The 22,147-nt window shown below is 41.2% G+C and overlaps 1 protein-coding gene across 1 annotated transcript in view; it reads left to right on the plus strand.

The window, feature by feature from the left end:
* The window catches only part of MBD2 (methyl-CpG binding domain protein 2), a 56,614-nt gene extending 37,404 nt beyond the window's left edge, over positions 1-19,210 (plus strand). The window contains 4 exon segments of the mRNA XM_087958636.1: positions 4,487-4,577; positions 5,610-5,787; positions 16,586-16,730; positions 18,263-19,210. Coding sequence (XP_087814762.1) covers positions 4,487-4,577; positions 5,610-5,787; positions 16,586-16,715 — 399 coding nt within the window. The 3' untranslated portion in view covers positions 16,716-16,730; positions 18,263-19,210.
* The last annotated feature ends 2,937 nt before the right edge of the window (positions 19,211-22,147 follow it).

A 22,147-nucleotide genomic window follows, 5' to 3' on the forward strand; every position in this document is an offset into this window, starting at 1 on the left:
ATTGATGTTGGTGTCAACTCGTAAATCATTCCTATGCCTGTTTCCAGTTGCCATAAGAAGAAGGGGCAGCAGGAAAGTCCTGAAGAACCAGTGCAGCAGATGAAAGCGAGAAGCACATTCCACACTTATCTTGTGGAGATTGTAGCCTAGGCTACTGGATCTTCTGCCCACGAGAATCCATCATTGGAGAGTGTGATTGATGATACCCAGCCCGTGAATGGTGTTTCGTTGGAGAATCTGATTTATGACACCCAGGGGAGTAGGGGGAACAGGGTCATAGATTATAGTCAATTACATGCCTCAGAGTTGGCTTCATATGGGTTAGTGCTGGACATGTTGCTCCTAATAAATCTTTTGGATTCTTTTGAAGCTTGGCTTGAGGTGATGAGTGATGAGAATGAAAGTCTAGTAGACTGGAAAGAGCCAGATGGGGCAAGAAGACCAAGGAAAACTTGTGGCAGGCAACATTAAATCCCAGAAATAGGAAACCCATTCTGTTAGCTCCCAATGTTAACATCCAAATGAAAGTACTTTTGATAATGCCTGCCTAGCTTCTCATAAGGGTGGAGAGTTCCTACCACCGTCAATAATTTAATAATTTGTGAATGACTACTGGAAGGACATATTCTTCAGCATTCATTCAGCCAGAATCTCCCATGCTATCATTTACATAAGATCCCAACCTGCATGAACAAACAATTCAATCTGTTATAAGGTCACTTCAGGCATTCCCACTTAGCAGCTGATCTTGCTACAGATCTAATTTGTGCATCCAAACAACTCCCTTGTTTTTTTCCCCCCTTTCCCAGCTGGTACTATTTTTATTTTTTAAATTTTTTTGCAATAGCGAACAATTGATCTTTAACACAAAGGAAAACCAGCAACAAAATAATTAAGTTGTACTAAATGTGTAAATAGTGAATGAAGCTTCATGACCCAAGCGGTTTCTATCATGATTGACTTAAAATGGATGTTAATTGGACAACAAAGTATTAATGATTAGCACAGGGAGCATTGCAGCCAAGTAATTACATTAACATACAAATCTCATCTGTCACATTATCAATCCAGGCGTGCCCTTCAGGGATCACATAACATTTGACATAATGGTATCCTAAATTGATTTAAAACTAACAAATGAGAGCATTTTATAAAGTCCTTCCAGTAATCATGCAAATGGCAAATGAAAATACTCGTATCGCTTGTGTTCCTATTTCAGCTAAATGCAGTGGGATTAGAAATGTATTGTCCTTTTCCTAATGAGCAATTAATGTAGGCAGACCAGGGCTGTCGATAGTTCAAAACAATTTGGAAGAAGGTCTCGCGGGAATATAGAGCTTCGGTTATTCCTTAAAGTTTGCCTATTGTTTTTTTTTTTCTCGCTTCTAAGCAAACTTAGAACAACTTTGTAGCTGTTTCAAGCACTCTGCAATCAATTCCTTAAGAGCTGTGGTGGCGCAGTGGTGAGAGTGCAGTACTGCAGGCTACTTCTGCTGACTGTCGGCTGCCTGCAATTTGGCAGTTCAAATCCCACCAGGCTCAAGGTTGACTCAGCCTTCCATCCTTCCGAGGTGGGTAAAATGAGGACCCAGATTGTTGGGGGCAATAGGCTGACTCTGTAAAACCACTTAGAGAGGGCTGTAAAAGCATTATAAAGCTAAGTCTAAGTGTTATTACTATAGCTATTAGCCTAATTATTTGCATTGACAGCTAAATGTCAACTTTGCAGCAGGCAGGAAGTACTGTATGGATGTGTGTGTGTGTGTATGTGTGTTGGGTGGGTTAACTCTTTATTCCCCATGCTTGGTTCTAAGATCCCTCCTTTGAAGCTGCTATTTGCGTGGGTGGAAATGTCCATTGAGCCAATGAGAGAAAAAAAATGGTTTTTGCCATGCAAATAGCAGTTTCAGTAAAGACCTTTGAACAATGTTTTTTTTTTTTTTTGCTGCCTCCCACACTGGTTGCGATTCCATTCTTAGCCAGGCCTGTCCGGGCTGCTAATGCTTGTGGTTTTTCAAACCACCTGTAAAACAAAAGTGTGCATTTACCATTACATCTCGCTTTGAACTGTGCAGGGTGCTTTAAAAGTGTGCCTTGCTAGCTTGAGTGTGAAAAGGGAGTGAAAAGTAACCAGGGAGGATGGTTAAGATAGATAGATAGATAGATAGATAGATAGATAGATAGATAGATAGATAGAGAGAAAGTAGGTCTGTGAAAAAGGATTGTTTAAATCAGGGGTCTTCAAACGCGACAGCTTTAAGACTTGTGGACTTCAACTCCCCGAATTCCTCTTCCAATCATGTTAGCTCAGGAATTCTGGGAGTTGAAGTCCACAAAGCTGCCAAGTTTGAAGACCCTTGGTTTAAATAATAAATTGCCAGGCTGAACATTCTTTAGATTTCTTTCTCTGCTTTCCCAAATGGGAATGTTAATATTTTTTTTCTTGGGAAAAACAGGAACTTTTTGGACGGTTGAGTGGTATTTGTAGAGGTCTCCCTTCAGCATGTGCACGAGACAAGCAATTTGTAGTAATTTTTATATATAGGTGGTCCTCAACCAGCAACTATTAGTTCAGCGACTAAAGTTGCAATGATACTGGAAAAAAAAAATCTGACTTATTACTGGTCCTCACACTTATGACCATCACAGCATCCCTATGGCTGTGTGATCAGAATTTGGGTGCTTGGCAACTTGCATGAATTTAGGATGGTTGCAGTGTCCCACAGGGGTCATTTGATCACCACTTTTGATCTTTCCAGACGGCTTCTGAGAAGCAAAATCAATGGGGAAGCCAGATTCACTTAATGACTGTAGAATTTGCTCAGTGACTGCGGCCAAAAACAAAACAAAACCCGGTCATAAAATTGGACATGACTTGATTAACAATTGTTTTGCTTAGCATTTGAAATGCTGTACTCAATTTGGTTAAGGGTAACCATATTGATCAAAACCAACAAAAGTAGCTGTTGTTTTAATGACTGCAGAAGAATCAGGAGATGAACATCCATTTGATGTGAATCAATTCAGATAAATACCGTGTTTCCCCAAAAATAAAACCGGGTCTTATTTTCTTTTGATTCCTGAAAAAATGGCTACGGCTTCTTTTTGGAGGGATCTAATTATTGACTCACCTCATGGTGGTGGCACCAACAGCCCCACCCAGGCTGCCGGCCTACTTCCTCTGCAACCTCCTGCCACCACTCACATGCCTCGTCCCCCCCCCAGCCTCCATTTTGCTGTCAGAGCCTTCCAGAAAGTCCTCTGCAGCTGAGAAATGGGCTCTGGATTGATGCACATGATGCTCCCAGCCTCTGTTTCGCCTTCAGAGGCCTTCCAGAAAGCCTTCTGCATCTTATAACAGAGCTCCAGATTGATCTGGGGTCTTAATTAGGGCAAATTTTGGGGGTAGGGCTTAATTTGAGTGCATGCATTATGCATTTAAAAACATGACAGGGCTTCTTTTCGGGATGGGTCTTATTTTAGGGGAAACATGGTAGGAATGCGTCCCCGTGATCAAAATGATTGTCATTTGTGATTGTCTCGACCGGCTTCTGACAAAGTCAATAGGAAAGTTGGCAGGGAAGGTTGCAAATCATAGTCATGTGATGTCTCGCTTAACGTCCCCAGCCAATTTGTTTAATGATGGTGTCAAAAAAGATGATACAAAGGGATGTGGTCACATGATGCTTCACTTATCAATCACATTACCTGGCAGATTTTCTGGTCCCTAATGTGGTTACAAGTCAAGGGCTGTGTTCTGACCAAGGCTTATTGAGACACTAACAAACACATGTTAGTCTCAGAGCCCTTTTTTCTTTTTTTTTCAATGGCTGTGAATTTTAGTCATTCACAGCCCATAATGAGTCTCCAACACTTTGTAAATAGTCCCATGGAAGTCTGCCAAAGTTCTTCAGGATAAGTCTGATAAGCACGCACCTATATCTTCCTTGAAATGCTGCCAACAACTACATTTCCAATTAGTTATACAAGGCCAACTGGAGCACAAATTCAATACAGAGCTTCAGGTGTCAAACCGACCAGTACGAACAAAGTTGCTTCCTGCATAGTCTCATGTCCCTTTGCTCCTCCTTTATGTCTTATGGGAGGGCCAATCACCTCCAAGCCTTACTCCCGAGTCACCCCTTTTGTCTTAATTGATCTTGCCTTCTGGCAGCTCTGTGCACATGCGCGCACTGGGAACAGGCTCTCCTTATTCCTCTGCCTAGCTGCTGTCAGATTCCGGAGGCTCCGGAGTCACCACATAACCGCCAAATGGCCCTGGCCCCATCTCTGTATCAGATGCAGGACCCTTGTCTGAGTCCTCCCCAGGCTGGCCCATGTTCCTCCCCACTGTCCGACTCTGCTGCCGTCTCCGCAGGCTGCCAGCGGACCACAACAATCTGTATAGTTGGGTGCATGTATAGTAACGTATAATTATGGTGTCCATTAATTATGGGGTTGTGTTTTTTTTTAAATCTTTTTTTAGCTTTTCTGGGAGAAGAGGCTTCAAGGCTTAAGTGCATCAGATGTCAGTGAGCAAATCATCAAATCCATGGAGCTTCCTAAAGGCCTTCAAGGTAACTTTGAGGTTTCAGTGGAGCCCTTTGAGTGGATGGATTCAGCGGTGTTAATCCATGAACGGAAGTGCAGGAAGTCTGTTTGCGCATCCCGGCCGGGAAATGCTGGGAGTTGAAGTCCACCCCACCTTAAAAGTTGCCAAGTTTGAAAAACAGTGTCTTCAATTTATAACAGTTCATTTAGTGACCGTTCCAAGTGACAATGGTGCTGAAAAAAAGTGACTGACGACTGTGTTTCACACGACCGTTGCAGTGTCCCCGTGGTCACATGATCAAAATCCAGACGCTTGGCAACTGATTCATATTTATGACGGTTGCAGTCTCCCAGGGTCAGGTGATCATCTGCTTTTTGCGACCTTCCGGCAAGGAAAGTCAAGGAGAGAAGCCAGATTCGCATGTTACTAATTTAATTGTGTTAAATTTAACAATCTCGGGGATTCACTTAACAACAGTGACAAGCAAGGTTGTAAAATGGGGCAAAGCTCACTTAACGGCTGTCTCACTTAGAAGGGTTGGGCTTCACTGTGCTCGTAGGTCAAGGAACTACCTGCATTATATCAATTACAGGTAGAATTTGCTTGTTAACAAACTGAACTTTTGCTAAGCTGTGCCTTAGGGACAGAGCAGTGGTGGGATTCAAATTTTTTACTACCGGTTCTGTGGGCGTGGCTTGGTGGGTGTGGTGTGGCTTGGTGGGCGTGGCAGGGGAAGGATACTATAAAATCCCCATTCCTTCCCCACCCCACTAACCTGATTTCCAGCTCCATTCTCCTGTGCAGGGCAACCAAAGAAGACTCAGCCAATCAGCTGGGATTCGGGAGGCAGAGAATAGATAGGGGCGGGGCCAGTCAGAGGTGGTATTTGCCGGTTCTCTGAACTACTCAAAATTGCCACTATTGGTTCTCTAGAACCGGTCAGAACCTGCTGAATAACCACCTCTGGGACAGAGATCTTATTTGGCATTTTTGATAGCAAACCCAGCCTTCTGAATATGCCGAGCTTTAATGAGTCAATTTTGTATTCGCTCCCTAGGTGTGGGCCCCGGGAGCAACGATGACACCCTCTTGTCAGCCGTGGCCAGCGCATTGCACACGAGTTCTGCGCCCATCACGGGACAACTGTCTGCCGCCGTGGAAAAAAACCCAGCTGTCTGGTTAAACACATCACAGCCTCTCTGCAAAGCCTTCATCGTGACGGATGAAGACATTCGGTAAGTCCTTCCCAGACTGCGTTTCCCGCGACACACTGGGCTCTTTTGGAGAGCTGCATAGTCAACCTTGGCAACTTTAAGACTTGTGGACTTCAGCTCCCAGAATTCCCCAGCCAGCCATAATCCAAGTTTCATCCCAGTTAGCCCGTTTCTTTGGTTCTTTCTAATCTGTGTCTCTCCAGATGTCTTTGCCAAAAATCTTGGGAGTTGCATCACGGGATTGTGTCTTTGTAGTGTCAGAGAAAAGTGTACTTTGTTTTCTGTGAGTATCTTTTTTTAAAAAAAGAAGAAACCCTTCTTCCTTTGTTCCTTTGTTCCTTTGTTCCTTCGTTCCTTCCTTCCTTCCTTCCTTCCTTCCTTCCTTCCTTCCTTCCTTCCTTCCTTCCTCCCTCCCTCCCTCCCTCCCTCCCTCCCTCCCTCTTCTCTTCCTCCATCCATTCAACCTGCCACCTCCCTACCTTCCCTTCCTTCCTTTCCCCCTCCCTCTTTCTCTCTGTCCCTCCCCTCCTCCCTCCCTCCCTCCTGCCACCTCTCTCCCTCCATTCCTCCCTCCCTTCTCCCTTCCTCCCTCTCCCTCCCTCCCTCCATTCATCCATCCATCCAACCTGCCACTTCCCTCCCTCCCCCTTCCCCCCCTTCCTTTCTCCTTCCCCCCTCTCTCCCTCTCTCCCTTCTGCCATCTCTCTCTCCCTCCCTCCTCCCTCCCTCCTGCCACTTCCCTGTCTCCATCCTACCATCTCCCTCCCTCCCTCTCTCCCTTCTTCTCCTCCCTCCCTCCATCCTGCCACCTCTTTTTCTTTCCCTCCCTCCTCTGTCCCTTCATCCTGCCACCTGCCTCCCCCTCCCTCCCTCTCTTCTCCCTCCCTCCCCCTCCCTCCCTCCCTTCTTCTCTCCCTCCCTCCCTCCCTTCGCAGCTTTTGCTGACACAACCTTCACTTGGTGATGGCTCATAAGCAAAGAAGTAAATCAACAGAGCATGCTGTAGGAGTTATGAGAGGGCATATTCCCAATCTTGCATCACCAAGTCCAACTTGATTATGCTTGCATTTTTCTTTTTAAATGCTCCATTTACCTCTAGCTTTTAAGACTCAGATCATCTTTTATTACCGCTATACGTGATTGATTTCCTGCTGATCTCGTGGTAATTGCTGCAAGAAATGTGCTCGTGATTTGGTTAGCTTCTATAACTCCGTTTTTCTCTTATTTTCAAAATACTGATACCCAGGCTTCGGATATTTATTAATCTCAGTGTTGCGATTATTTTTAAGTGCCTGTTTAAATACTAGCCTTTGAGGTTTTCAAATTGTGAGATGCTGGGCTTTGGGTAAACAACCACGGTGTTTATTAGGCAAAAGCTGAGCAATAAAACACCCACATGTTGGACTTTTTGCACTGAGAAGAAAGAAAAGGGTAGGAATTTTCACTCAGACTTTTAAACAAAAATAATAATAATTGCAATTTGATATGGAAAGAGAGAGCTTCTGGTGTTAAAAGTAAACAGACAGCCTCATTCACCCTTGAAATAGACCCAATTAGGATTGCAAACGTTCAGGAGTCTTATGGAAACAGAACCTAGCCAGACACATGAATATATAACCCTCAGAGAGAACTAATGGTGTACCAAGAATATATATATTCTTGTATCACTGTAGTTCTGATGTTAGAGTTGGAGATTATCCACATTTGAAGGGGCTCAAGCACATGCTAATTGTCTTCCAGTACTCGAGAGGCTGCCACAGAGAAGAGGGGGTTGACTTAATATTCTCCAAAGCACCAGAAGGCAGGACAAAAAGTAATGGGTGGGAGCTTGTTAAAGACAGATCCAACCTAGAAGTACGGAGACCTTTTCTGACAGTGAGAACAATTAATCAATGGAACAGCTTGGCTCTCGGAGTTGTGGGAGCTCCATCACTGGAAGATTTTAAGAAGAGAGACTGGACAGGAGTTGTCTGAAATGGTATTGGATCTCCTACTTGACAAAGGGGTTGGACTAGAAGACCTCCAAGGTCCCTTCTGCCCTAGGACTATGATATTTGAAGTAAGGAATAGTGGGTGGGAGCTGATTAAAGACAGATCCAACCTAGAAGTAAGGAGAGATTTTCTGACAGTAAGAACAATTAATCAATGGAGTAGCTTGCCTCCCAGAATTGTGGGTGTTCCACAATTTCCAAAAAGAGTTTTCAAGAAGAGATTAGACAACCACTTGATTGGGGTGGTATAAAGTCTCCAGCCTTGATCAGGGGGTTGACCTCCAGGGTCCTTTTCAGCTCTGTGATTCTATCTTCTATGGAGAGACACGGTGTCAAAAGAATGGAACAACTGGGGACAATTAGCACTTCTGTTAGTTTGTTAGCAGGTTTTTGTGGTTTCACCATGTTTCAGTTTTTAGTGCGTTCCTCCTCCAGCGGTCTCTGCTTTTCAGCCAAGACCGATGCTCTGCGGAGGGTTGATGAGTCAAATCCACACCTGAGGTGTGATATCACTAAGGGTTAAGCTGCTGAGACATTCTAGGTTTGGACTTCATCTTAGTATTTGTGATCTCAAGTTGTAGGAGAGAAACTAACACTTCTGCAGACAGCACCAGGCTAGGTTTCTGTACTGGAGGTGGTAGTTTCAGTTTTTCAGTCCACCGTGGAATAACCATAGTGATAGTATAATAATGATAACAAGCCTTTCGGACAGGGGTGGGCTTCAAAAATTTCAGCAACTGGTTTTCTGCTGGGTGGGCGTGGCCTAGTCGGCCTCCTGCACCATGGTGGGAGGGGCGTTTTTACTCTCCCCAGGCTCTGGAGGCTTTCCCTGAGCCTCTGGGAGAGCAAAAATGGCCCCCCTTGGGCTCTGGAGAACCCCCAGAGGTCAGAAATGGGCCCGTTTCTGGCCTTCTTGAGCCTCCAGGAAGCCTCTGCGCACGCCCTGTACTTACCTGGCATCTAAAACAGGCTGCATGGAGACCCCTGGGAGGGGTGGGACTGGGTGGGTGGGGCCAGACAGAGGTAGGATTTACCGTGTTCGTCGAACTATGCAGAATCTTAGCTAGAGGATCACCCGAACCCATGCAAACCCATAGCAGCCCACCCCTACTTTCAGACCTTAAAATACACACTTGGTGTTGTCAGATATACCCCATTTGTGACTCTGACACCGTCGTATTTTCACTGATAAAATGATCAGAAGCCCTGCATTCAGGAATGGGATTCAATTTTTTAAACAACTGGTTCTGTGGGCGTGGCTTAACTTAGTTGGTGGGTGTGGCTTGGTGGTCATGTTATTGGCTGGGCGTGGCCAACTCAATATCACTCACATCGAGGCACGCATCTCCTCGCTTGGCCTCTCATGGCTGTGGGGATGCTGCAACAGTCGTAAGTGTGAAAAACAGTCATAAGTCACTTTTTTCAGTGCCATTGTAACTTTGAATGGTCACTCCACACAAGCAAAGTGCCAGCAAAAGAGGGAAAAAAACTCCAGAGACGTTCCTGAGACAGGAAGTCTAGTCCTGCCAAGAATGTAATAAGGGTTAACGGAGAGGGAGTTTCCGTAAGCAACACCAGAATGTTTCCTTCCTGCTTTCCTTACAGGATTAGGCCAATAATTTCTTCTAACAACTGTTTGTTCAAACTGCTTAGAATGTTAATAACCAGTTCTAGCGAATAGGTGCGAATCCCACCCCTGCCTGCATTGCACCACAAACTGCAATGTGACGTTACACACGTGACACTGGAATTGATTAGTAGTCCTGGATTGCTGTTCTTCCAAAGTTGCTAACCACGGGCTGATTTACTTTTGTAAATTAAAGTTGGGTGGGTCAAATCAGTGTTTTTCAAACTTGGCAACTTTCAGAGGTATGGACTTCAAACTCCCAGAATTCCCCAGCTGGCATTGGAACCTCCCTGGGTTAAATGAAGCTCAGTAAGATAAGTTATTATGTTCACTGTTAAATATTGTTAAACATTGATCAGTTTTTGGAGATATATGAACTTTGGAAATATATGAAATATATGAAGAAAAGGACACAGCAACACATTTTCCAATATCTCACCACCCCCTGCTGTTTTTTTACTTTCCCCACTTAGTTTGGACTAAGCATTTTTGAACTTCACCATATCCTGAGAAATGTAATATAAGTGTAATAGTTAACACAGCATGGGTTTCTTTTCCCACATTATTATTTTTGCCTCCAGCAGAAGACTATCGACTCATAAAATAAAGTCTCTAAAGAATCTTTTTTTTTAAAAAAAATCATTTCATATATCCTGTAGTCGCCAGCAGAGGGCACTCTAAAACCACAGGAGAAATTCTGTTTCATCCACCTTTTTCGTTCTTAAACTTTGCCTGCTTTAAAATTTAGCCTACCATATACCATATTCATTTTATATATATATATATATATATATATATATATATATATATATATATATATATATATATATATATATATATATATATATATATATATATATATATATATATATATGTTTTCTTAAGTTTTCGCGGTACTTACATGTATGGTGTTCGGCTTGGTTCGGTATTTTCCCACGTCATTGTGGTTCTTTTAAAGTTGTAGCAACGTTTCAGCAGAATCTCATCTCAGAATCTCATGGAACAGCTGTCCTGCCCTACATAAGAGGTACTACAGACAAAATTAGTAAGGTACTACACAGACATCACATCAGGACTGCCTTCAAAACAGACAGAAAAATAGCAGCCATCCTTAGCAACCCCAAAGATAAAATTGACCTGGAAAACCAAGGCGTATACGAAGTCCCCTGTGCATCATGCCCGGCCACATACATTGGACAGACCAATAGAAGAATAAGCACCCGCCTGGATGAACACAAAAATGCAGTCAAAAAGCTGGAAACACTTCCTCACTAGTCCAACACATGGAAGCCACAGGTCATAGCATCAACTTCAATGGCACCAAAACCCTGGCCACTATAGAAAACCCTAATCACAGAATCATCAGAGAAGCCATAGAGATTGAAAAAGACCAGAAAGCATGAATAGAAGAGATGATTCCACCAGGCTGTCAATCATTTGGAAGCCTGCACTCACAAAAAAAAAATTCCACACCACAAGCCAGGCAAACACCTGGGCACAAACAGATCCCCCTGATACCTCCAGCTCAAACACATCCCAACCAGGCACCCAGATGAAACCCAGCTTCCTAACTAATGATAGCCGTCCATTTACCCGAAGCCAAGCTGCACTAAAGGCCTCCATTAAAGCAACACAATGCTGCCAGCCAATCAAGATACAAAAAGAGCCAAAAACAGACAGAAGATATTAGAGACACCAATCAAGCAGAACACAGCAAACTCCGAGACCAATAAACACAGACCAAGACTCCCAACCAATCAGGATGAAGAAAAACCATTCTGGCACAGCAATAGGCTGCCCCAAATTCAAATCTGAAACCACTGTAAAAGTCTGACTCACAGACGGACACAATACAGAAGCCTGATGATGGCAGATGAGATTCTGCTGAAACGTTGCTACAACTTTAAAAGAACTACAATGACGTGGGAAAATACCGAACAAGCCGAACACCATACATATATATATATATATATATATATATATATATATATATATATATATATATATATATATATATATATATATATATATATATATATATATATAGAAGATCTTCTGTGAATGAATCAACCATTCGTGCTGATATATATATATATATATATATATATATATATATATATATATATATATATATATATATATATATATATATATATATATCAGCACGAATGGTTGATTCATTTGCACAGAGGGGATCTTCCCTCCCCCCCCCACACCACACACCACCACTTCTGCAAATTAGGACTGGAAATCAAGCTGAACACTTTAATGGACAAATCATTTGCTCCAGGCGCCGAACTCTTATTTAACTTACAATGATGCTTTTTTTTTTTTTTTTCACATGACAGTAATTTGTTGAGCGGAAGATGGCTGCTGTCTGGGTTTGTTTTAAAGCTGTGTTCCTGATTCTTATAAAATCTGCAAGACAGGAAAGTAGCACGGCATCCGTTGTGGGATTCCTCCTTCGATGCTTCCTCAAAAGATCCGCAACTCTGTTCTTACTTAGAGGGAAACAGCATGTTTCCTTTGGATTGATGAGATCCTTTTCTTCTCCATCCCAATGCATTGCAGACCCTGTCTTAATTACTCTTCTTAGTTCTGGACCTCACATTTTAAAAATAATTCAGGCAAACTGAAATGGGTGTAAAGAAAGGCACAAGAAATAACAGAATAATAGGAGTTGGGAAGAGACATTGGACATGGTCCAACCCAACTGCGCAAGCAGGAGACAGTATACCATTCCAGACAAGTGGCTGTCCATTCTCCTCTCTTCAATCACTCTTCCACTGATGAAGCACCTACAACTTCTGAAGGCAAGCCATTCCACTGGTTGCTTGCTCTCACTGTTAGGAAATTTCTCCTTAGTTCTAGGTTGACTCTCTCCTTGATTAGTTTCCACCCATTGTTTCTTGTCTGGCCTTCTGGTGCTTTGGAGAATGGGTTGATTCCCTCTTCTTTATGGTAGCCCCTGAGATATTGGAACACTGGCATCATGTCACCCCTAGTCCTTTTTTTTAACCAGACTAGACAAACCCAATTCCTGCAACCGTTCTTCGTATGTTTTAGCCTCCAGCTCAATGGTGGTATTCAATTTTTTTTACTACTGGTTCTGTGGGCATGGCTTGGTGGGCATGGTTTGGTGGACGTGGCAGGGGAAGGATATACTGAAAAATCTCCATTTCCACCCCACTCCAGGGGAAGGATATACTGCAAAATCCCACTCCCTCCCCACCCCACTAACCTGCTTTCCAGCTCCGTTCTCCTGTGCATGGCAACCAAAGAAGACTCAGCCAATCAGCTGGGACTCGGGGACAGAGAACAGATGGGGGCGGGGCCAGTCAGAGGTGGTATTTGCTGGTCCTCTGAACTAGTCAAAATTTCCACTACTGGCTCTCCAGAACCTGTCAGAACTGGCTGAATACCACCTCTGCTCCAGCTCCCTAATCATCCTTGTTGTTCTTTTCTGCACTTTTTCCAAAGCCTTTACATCTTTCTTATAATGTGGTGACCAAAACTGGATTGCAATATGTGACCTTACTGAGGTTTTATAAAGCAATATTAAATACTTCGCCTTCTGTCTCTTGGTTAGTGCAATCTAGGATTATCAGGATATGGAAACCATGTAGAGTGAACAGAGATTGAACAAATTGAGAATGCTTAAACCTTGAGAAGAGACAATGGAAAGGATATCACAGAGACAGTAAACAAGGTCCCGAAAATCCGGATACAAAATAATGGTTTTGAGTTATAGGGAGGAGAATTCTTGTTGTCTGTCAGAACAAATATTTTAATAGCAAGAGTGGTCTGACATTAAAACCTACAAAAATGATGGGCTCTCCTTTTCTGATATGATCTGGCAGAAGCTGCATTTGTTAGAGATGTTTTCATTTATACCCTTGCACAAAGCAAGGGATTTAATGGCCTATATGGGGGCACTGTACTTCTATAAAGCACATTTTGCAACAGCTCTCAAAACCTGAAGCCAGAACTGTTGGACTCTTTTGGAAAAACAAGCAAACATTTGTTATTTGAAATGTCTTTTAGACGTGGAAAAAAATGGCTTCTATCTGGAGAGAAACAACAGTAGAAGACCTTCTGGGAGAAGGAAAGGGAGGGGAAAGAGAAAGCTGGGAAGCAGAAAAAGGAGAAGAGGAAGAAAAAGGAGAAAGAATAACAACACCAGAGAAGGGAAGGGATCTCGGAGGTCTGAGTTATTCCCTCAGAAAAGCAAAATAATGGAGATAAATCCAATAAGGGAAAGAATTGTCTCAACATCTTCAATAAAGCTGACATTGCAAACTTGGGATCTGAAAGGACAAAACCTCTGGATAAATCTCTATTGCCAAGATGGCTTATCTGGTTAGCTGGAGATGTACTTTGATTTAATAGTTGAACGGACTGACATTTCAAAGCTCTGCCCATAGGAGGTCAAAGGGGTGCCTGTGAATAATGCAATATTTCTTCCTCCTCCCCGGGGTCTATTCCTCCCTCCCCCTATTTCTTATGGCAGACTGGCATGTAGCAAAGCCAAGCTGGTGGGATAGCATGGGAGTCCTGACAATTATATTATGCACCAAATAACTTTTTATCTGGATCCTCAGCTTTCTACTTTATAGAAATATCTTTACATTGTCTGGATGTTGCTTAAAAATAAATCTCATTCATCAGTTTTGGCATCCTTTGCCCCCAAACACTACTAAAATATGGCTCTGTGTAATATGCCATATAGAAAGATAAAAATAAAAGTTCTGTAAACAGCAATGTATAGCACTTCTATGTATTAATCTTTTTTGTTGTTGTTGTTCATTTGTTTTACCAAATACATTTACAGTCTTGGCATGCAAATAATCCAAATGGTTGTTTTTGTAATAAAACAAGAAAAATAAATCTTAGTAATATCTTATCCATGATAAAAAGTGTTAGCGTTTTAAAGGCTTTCAGTTCTTTTAAGCTATAATGCAATGGGAGTGGTGGGAAGAATTAAATTATCTAACATTTAGATCCATGCATTCATCTAAATCCAATACATTCCATGCCTTTCTTCTTTTTTTTTAAGGTTTCCACTCTAAAGTTTGATCTTCATAACTTTAATTTAAAAATAAAACCAAGAGTTTTTTAAAAATTCTTTTTAAGAGTAGTACAGGTTGCTCTTGGTTAATTAGGATTGGAAACCTTATCATTAAGCAACATGGTTGAAAAGCCATGTGTTTAGTGATCCCAATTCTTGCAGTCCTGGTTACCATTATTAAGCAAGAATCTCACATATTCCAAAAGTGAATTGACTTTCCTTCCCATCCCGCCCCCTGCCCTCCCCTTAAATTTTGTTTGTCACCATAAAGTTAGAGCAACACCCCATGCCCCAAATCTACTCCCATAGCCTTGTGGTGAACTTCTTTTATTTCTCTATATTTCCCTATTTGAACAGTACAAGAACTGATATTCCTTCTTCTTCTGCTTCTTTTCATCTCCACATGGAGTAGTTATTACATCCTTGCAGAATTTCATGTAGGCATCTACCTTGGTTTATGTTCCACACTTCCTAAATTCAGATAGGCAGCCTGTCAGAGGTTAATCTTGTTGATTCAAGGGATCTCTATTAGGCAAACTATTTCTGATCTTTGATGGGTTCTGAAAAGGTATTCAAGGCTTTGCTTTATAAAATGATTCATAGATATTGGATTTTTTAAAATTTATGTTATTTATCCAATTTTGGTGCCACCTGACTCCTTGACAGTTCTGGGAAGTTTACGTATAAAAGAAAAAAACAATACATATAAAAAGAAATCACAGCCAACCAGAAGAACAATAAACCAAGCATAACTAAAGGAGGCTCTACAACTGTACTATCTCAAGGCCTGGGAGAGCAACCAGAGTTTTAGACATTCATAGACTCATAGGGCTGGCAGAGACTTTGGATGTCTTCCCTACCCAACGCAGGAGACCTTGTATCATTCTAGACAAATGGTTCTTTTCTTGAAAACCTCCAGCAGTGGAGCACTTACAAATCAAGTCCTAGGACTCTACTCAAAGGGAATAAAGATTAAGATTGTTAAAAGTAAAGTGCAGGAATATAAAGTGAGGTTATTTGGTCAAAGTTAAAAATTTATTTTGTATTTTGTTCCTGGTAATTCTTAATGGATTTATTTTGGACTATGAACAAATGAGGACATTATAAAGAGTTGTTTATATGTTAATAGGGGAAGGAGCATTCCTTTGTTGTATTTTTTAGAGATGATATTACTGTGTGAAAAATAAAGGAAAGAAATATAAACTAGTTTGTTTGATTAAGGTTGAAATATATAGACCATTGTTTCTTATCACAGTTAATAGATTCTTCTTGACTAGATGATGAGATTTTAAGAATCTGTTTAACTATGAGATGAGACGTTGGATGAAGAGTATTTTTGTTGCAGTATTAGATAATAAGCTATTGCAATTGTTTGTATTTGTCATGATGAAGGTGGAAGTTGTTTATATAGCATTTTTCATATATACACACGTACATTTAGTATTTTTTTAACTTTCTCTCATTCTACTCTTCTATATTTTTCTTAGTTTCTATTAGTTTTTTTATCTCTGCAATTGTAAACTTTAATAAAACTACTATTAAAAAAAATTTGTAGCACAGCTTCAAAGTGATTTTCTTCAGCTGTGCTAAATCTTCCCAAGGTTGCAGAGGCCATGTAGATGGTGGAGATTCAAATGGGTGCATTGGGGAATTCTCAGAACTTAAAAAAATGCAAGCTGATTGCAAATGAGCTTTTCAATTTCTGGAAAAATAATTGCAGGATGGTGTCAATAGATTTTTCCAGGGGAAGACAGGGGGGAGGGAAATGGTTCTTGAAAAGATGAGGCAAGTGCATCTATAGAACTCAGGTTTCTTGGTCTCCCCCTGCCCCCTTTCTAGCTGTTTTGATAGGGAAAGTAGATTTGAATTTCAAATAAACACGGGAATAGTTTTTCCCATTGGTGCTTCAACCAGAGGCATTGTGTTTGATGTTGGGTGTTCTCTGTTACCTGAACGGTTCTGCAGATGTAAAACATTGCTTTATGTGTGATTTACCCAGTCAGAAGGATGTGTGTTTTACCACGTAGCGCTTCCATAGCAGCGTATTGAGGCTGGCTGGCTGACCGTTTTTGCAGTCCATGTTCAGCTTGAACCTAAAATCCTTCTCTTATGGATTCTTGCATTATTCAACAGGAAGCAAGAGGAGCGAGTGCAACAGGTACGGAAAAAACTGGAGGAGGCACTGATGGCAGACATTTTGTCCCGGGCTACGGATGCAGCACAAGTAGATGAGGTTGAAATGGACAATGGAGAAGAGGCATAAGAATTAAATAATCAGGTACAGTCCAAGTTTATGGGAAAAAAGTGTAGTAGAATGATCTCTCTCTTCCCCTTCTCCTTTCTTTCTCCCTCTTTCTCTCTCTCGCCTCTCTCTGTTTCTCTCTCCTCTCTGTTTCTCTTTCTCTTGTCTCTTTCTCTCTCTCTCCTCTCTCTTTTTCTCTCTTTCTTCTCTCTATTTCTCTCTCTCTGTTTTTCTCTCTCCTCTGTTTCTCTCTGTTTCTCTTTCTCTCTCTTTCTCTCCTCTCTCTTTTCTCTCTTTCTTCTCTCTCTCTATTTCTCTCTCTCTCTCTCTGTTTCTCTCCCTCTCCTGTCTCCCTGTTTCTCTCTCTCTCCTCCCTCTTTCACACACACATCTCCTTAATACACCCTTTTCCCCTCCCTTCTTTCCTCCCTCCCTCCTTTCCTCTATAATCTGCATCTATCCATTTCTCTCCTCTCTTCTCTCTCTCTCTCTCTCTCTCTCTCTCTCTCTCTCTTCTCTCTCTCCTGTCTCCGTTTCTCTCTTTCTCTGTCTCCGTTTCTCTTCTCTCTCTCACACACACATCTCCTTAATACACCCTTCTCCCTCCCTCCCTCCCTTCTTTCCTTCCTTCCCCTCCCTCCCTCCCTTCTTTCCTCCATAATCTGCATCTATCCATCTCTCATGGCCACCAACCTCACAAACAGGTGACTCTGGGTAGCATACAACAAACCTTTCCCTTAATATTTTGAATTCCATGTAGTGGGGAAAGGCAAGGAATTAAACCATATTTCTGAGGTGCTTGCAAAATTCTGGGTTGGAAAAATCCTTCTTCAGAATGCTTAGCAACAATGCATTTAAAATTGAACCCTAAACAGAAACAGGGCTTGGTTCATCTCTCCCCTACTTAAAATGTTATTTAAAAAAAAAATTCTATATAACAGTTTAAAAAGGAGATAAATCCCTGGGAATGCTTTATTGTAGTGGCCCGAGAAGATGGAGAAAAATACCATTATGATGTATGATGGACTCAGACAGATTCCTTTGACAAAGCTCCTATTTAGTCTGAAGCCTCTAATGTTTACAGACCCTGTTGTCCATCACAATGGCTACCAATTCTGAAGAATTCCCTTTGAGCTCTTCCCCAGTGCAGCCTATCTGCTCATCCACTTATTTATCTGCAGGCAGTGCCTCATTTCTTGCACCAGACAAGAGGCAGATGGGATTCCTTTCCAATTTTTCCCCTCCCTCCTTCCAATTTCTGTAAGAAATAACAGGAACTTAAGCCAGTGACAGCTCAATCTTTCTGCGCGCACCCATTGAGTTCCGTTGGACTAATTTTCAGCTGAACAAGGAAGAGAAGAATGATGAGAAGTGGATTTCTGTAGAAAATTGAGGCTCTTGGCAAGTTCAGTTAAACTATTACAGCCATCTTGAGACTTCAGCGTATAGGGAAACTTGTGTTAAGCTTTCTGGGGATTGCTGGGTTGTAGCTTTTGACTTGGAAAGAACAATTATACATCATTTAAAACATCATCATTCATTCTCTTTCCTCTCCATTTTTTTTTCAGGTACTTTAAAAAAAAAGAAAAAGAGACTCCCAGATAAAAATTTCTGGAAATTGGAAGCGCTTTTATGTTTTCCGTTGGTCTTTTGTGATAGAAGAAGACCTCTGCACATTTATATAGCTTTCTAATAGCATTAAAAACCAATGCCCTTTTTTGGCTCTTATTATTATTATTATTAATTATTATTTTATTATCCTATTTTTGATGTACATATCTTGTTAAGAAAAGAAAGAAAAAAAAAGGGAAAAAAAAGAAAGAAAGAAAAGACCCTACTCTTTATTTTGTGTCTTACGACTTCAAAAGTCTCCTTTTATTTGTTTGGCGATGTTGAATGGCTCCTGAAGACTGAAGCTGAGCTTTTTCGATGCCAAGTTGGCGATTCTGTTAAGGACCTGGCAAGCACTAAATAATGAGCATTTCTTCCTTTTTATGTGTGCGGGTTTTTATTTTTTGCAAGAATAGATCAGGAAAACAGATTGTTTCCCAGTTTAAAAAAAAAAACAAAGAAAAGAAATTGTGTCATGATTTCTTGTACATATATTATATAAAAGATTTTTTTATACTGGAACTGAATGGGAAAAAAAATCTGTAAATTGACCCATCATCATTCTCTAAAGATAAATAAATACTTTTATTCAGAGCAATTACACTTTTTAGAGTAATGTACTATAATTTAAGGCAAGGCTCTTATCTCTATTACTGAGCATTAGGCAGAGATAATATTGTTCAGTGAAAATAGCGAAATACCGGATGTCAAGCTGCTAAAGCCTTTGTTAAATTTATTGGGAAATTTATTTGCACTCTAACCCAATTACGGAAGCACTTCAATGAGTGTGCAATTTTCCAACATCGGATTTGGAGCCTCCATCCTCCTTTTTGTAAAATGGGGAAATCATGACCTACCTCACAGGGTTGTTGTGAGGATGAGCTTAATAAAAAAAAAGGAAAGTATTTTTTCAATGAAATGGTATTCCCAAATGAATAGAAATGGATAGACAAAAGATGGGTGACCATGATTACTTGTACGATAATACGATGACTTGTTCGAGCAGAGGGTTGGAGTAGAAATCTTCCAAGGTCCCTTCCAATCCTATTATTCTATGCTTTATGTCTGCTTTGATTAGAATTTCTCACCGTTTTACAAGCTTATTGTAGATAAACACCATTGTTTAGTGCTTAAAGGTAAAGGTTCCCCTCGTACATATGTGCTAGTCGTTTCTGGCTCTAGGGGGCGGTGCTGATCTCTGTTACAAAGCCAAAGAGCCAGCGCTGTCTGAAGACATCTCCGTGGTCATGTGGCCGGCATGACTAAACACCGAAGGCGCACGGATCGCTGTTACCTTCCCATCAAAATCCCTATTTTTCTACTTGCATTTTTACATGCTTTTGAACTGCCAGTTTGGCAGAAGCTGGGACAAGTAACGGGAGCTCACTCCATTATGCGGCACTAGGGATTCAAACCACTGAACTGCCGACCTTTCTGATCAACAAGCTCAGCATCTTAGCCACTGAACCATCGCTCTCTTTAGTTTAGTTTAGTGCTTGGGGAGAGCTAATTCATTGCAGACCAGACAAATAGTTGACTGTATTGGCTGAAAATTCTGAGAACTAATAAGAGATGTCGGACTGGAGAAGGCTAATCGAGTTGTTGAAGTGAGGATATCTGAGAAATCCCAACCTTTTACAAACACAAAGAGGACCTGAACTCAGCCCAACTCCCTCGGTTTCCTATAGGCTCAAAGCACAATTATTAAGTTTCCCGTTTCTTGGTTTTAAAGAATCTTTTTTTAATCTGCATTTGAAGATGTATATTTGAGAATAAAAAAAATTGAAAATTGTGTGTTGGAGAAAAATGAGCAAATATACATTTAAATACAGATTTGGAGATACAGATTTTTCTGTTTTTAGGGACTGCATATTGCTAGGGAAGTGAGACAGAATGGCTTCCCGCTGAATGTCTGTAAAATTAACAGAGCACTTTCCTAGTCCTGCTTTGAGGGTAGAGATGCTGAATTCCCTGCTGTGCTTCTTGTCTTCCGTTTGTAGTTTGTACCATTCTCCCTTAGCAAATAATGCCTGCTTGGGGAATCTCTACCAATTATCAGGCTTGTTGGTAGCTAAATTGTGTGGAAAAGCTGATCTGGGAGCAGGGTCCAGAAAAATCCATTCATCTAGTAGACTTGGAACCCAATGGGCCTTTCAGAGCCTGGTTATGGAAAAACTCACTCAGGACATGATTGTTTTTCATGAAACTTGGCCTCTAAGACATTCCTGTAAATGCATTTTAGTGGCTTTATAATAATGTGCATTGAACAACTTGTTTTTTTTATTGACTCAGCTTCTATCTTGACTGTCCACACTGAAGACTTAATCAAGTCTATGATCTTTCCTACTTGTGCCTCTCCTTGGACTACGTGGGTCCTAAGGAGCCTTATTTCACCCATAGCTATACCAATGTTATAAAGTCATATCGTCCTCTTGTTATTAGATTTATGACCCAGCTTTATTTTTGTGCAACACATGAATGTAATACTCCCACTTTGGTGAGGCCACACGTGGAAGGGAATGAGACAGCATGTCACAGCCAACTTGCTGTGGCTAACTCACCATGGCTAACTTGCTGCAGGACAACTCACTGCAGGATAATTTAACAGAATAGAATAGAATAATAGAGTTGGAAGGGACCTTGGAGGTCTTCTAGTCCAACCCACTGCTTAGGCAGAAAACCCTACACCATTTCAGACAAATGATTATCCAATCTCTTCTTAAAAACTTCCAGTGTTGGAGCATTTACAAGTCCTGGAGGCAAGTTGTTCCACTGGTTAATTGTTCTAATGGTCAGGAAAGTTCTCCTTAGTTGCTTCTCTCCTTGATTAGTTTCCCTCCATTGCTTCTTGTCCTGCCCTCAGGTGCTTTGGAGAATAGCTTGACTCCTTCTTCTTTGTGGCAGCCCCTGAGATATTGGAACACTGCTATCATGTCTCCCCTGGTCCTTCTTTTCATCAAACTAGACATACCCAATTCCAGCAGCCGTTCTTTATATGTTTTAGCCTCCAGTCCCCTAATCGTCTTCGTTGCTCTTCTCTGCACTCTCTTTATTTAATTATTTTAAATAAATGAAAATTATTTTAATTTTTGCTATTATCATTCCATTCTGTCCCTCCTTTTTCATCCTTTCTTTAAAGATTCTATGTCACCATTTCTTCGATATTAATATAACTCTTGTCCTGTGGCAAGTTGACTGTGCCGAATTGGCCATGGTGAGTTGGCTGCGGCGAGTTGGCTGTGATGAATTATCATAGACCCCACATGGAATACTGCATACAGTTTTGGTCCCCACAAAACAAAAAAGATGCTTGAAATCCTAGAAAGTCTGCACAAAAGAGCAATCAAGATGAAAAGGGAGGCTACATTGTATGATGAACGTTTGAGGGAGCTAGGTATGTCTAGCCTAACAAAGAAAAGGTCTAGGGCTGATATGATAGCTATCTTCCAGTACTTGAGGGGCTGTCACAGTGAAGACCCCTGAAACCTCTTCCAGCCCTATGATACTTTGTTCTATGTTTCACCTTCTGTGTAAGGACAAATGCAATGTGGGCATGCTTAGGCACATGGGGCAGTATGGTATGCTTTGAACACATAATGGGGATGTCTCTACACATTATTGGTAGATTGGCCTTGTTATGTTTGTTCTGTCAGACCAGTTCTATCACTGTGCATGTTGATGCTAGGAGAATTTATTTACACTAAGATTTGCCCAATATATATGTATGGATATCTTTGAAACTCTAACAAGTCTTTTTAATCCAACAGAAAATTCCAGCATCAACAAGCAAATCTGTTCTGAAGTTTCTTTGTAAAAGTGCTATAAGATATATTTGTTTTAAT

Source organism: Notechis scutatus, chromosome 2, assembly GCF_049901735.1.
Source record: "Notechis scutatus isolate UNSWTSFEM ecotype Mainland chromosome 2, rNotScu1.2, whole genome shotgun sequence".
Taxonomy (NCBI): Eukaryota; Metazoa; Chordata; class Lepidosauria; order Squamata; family Elapidae; genus Notechis; species Notechis scutatus.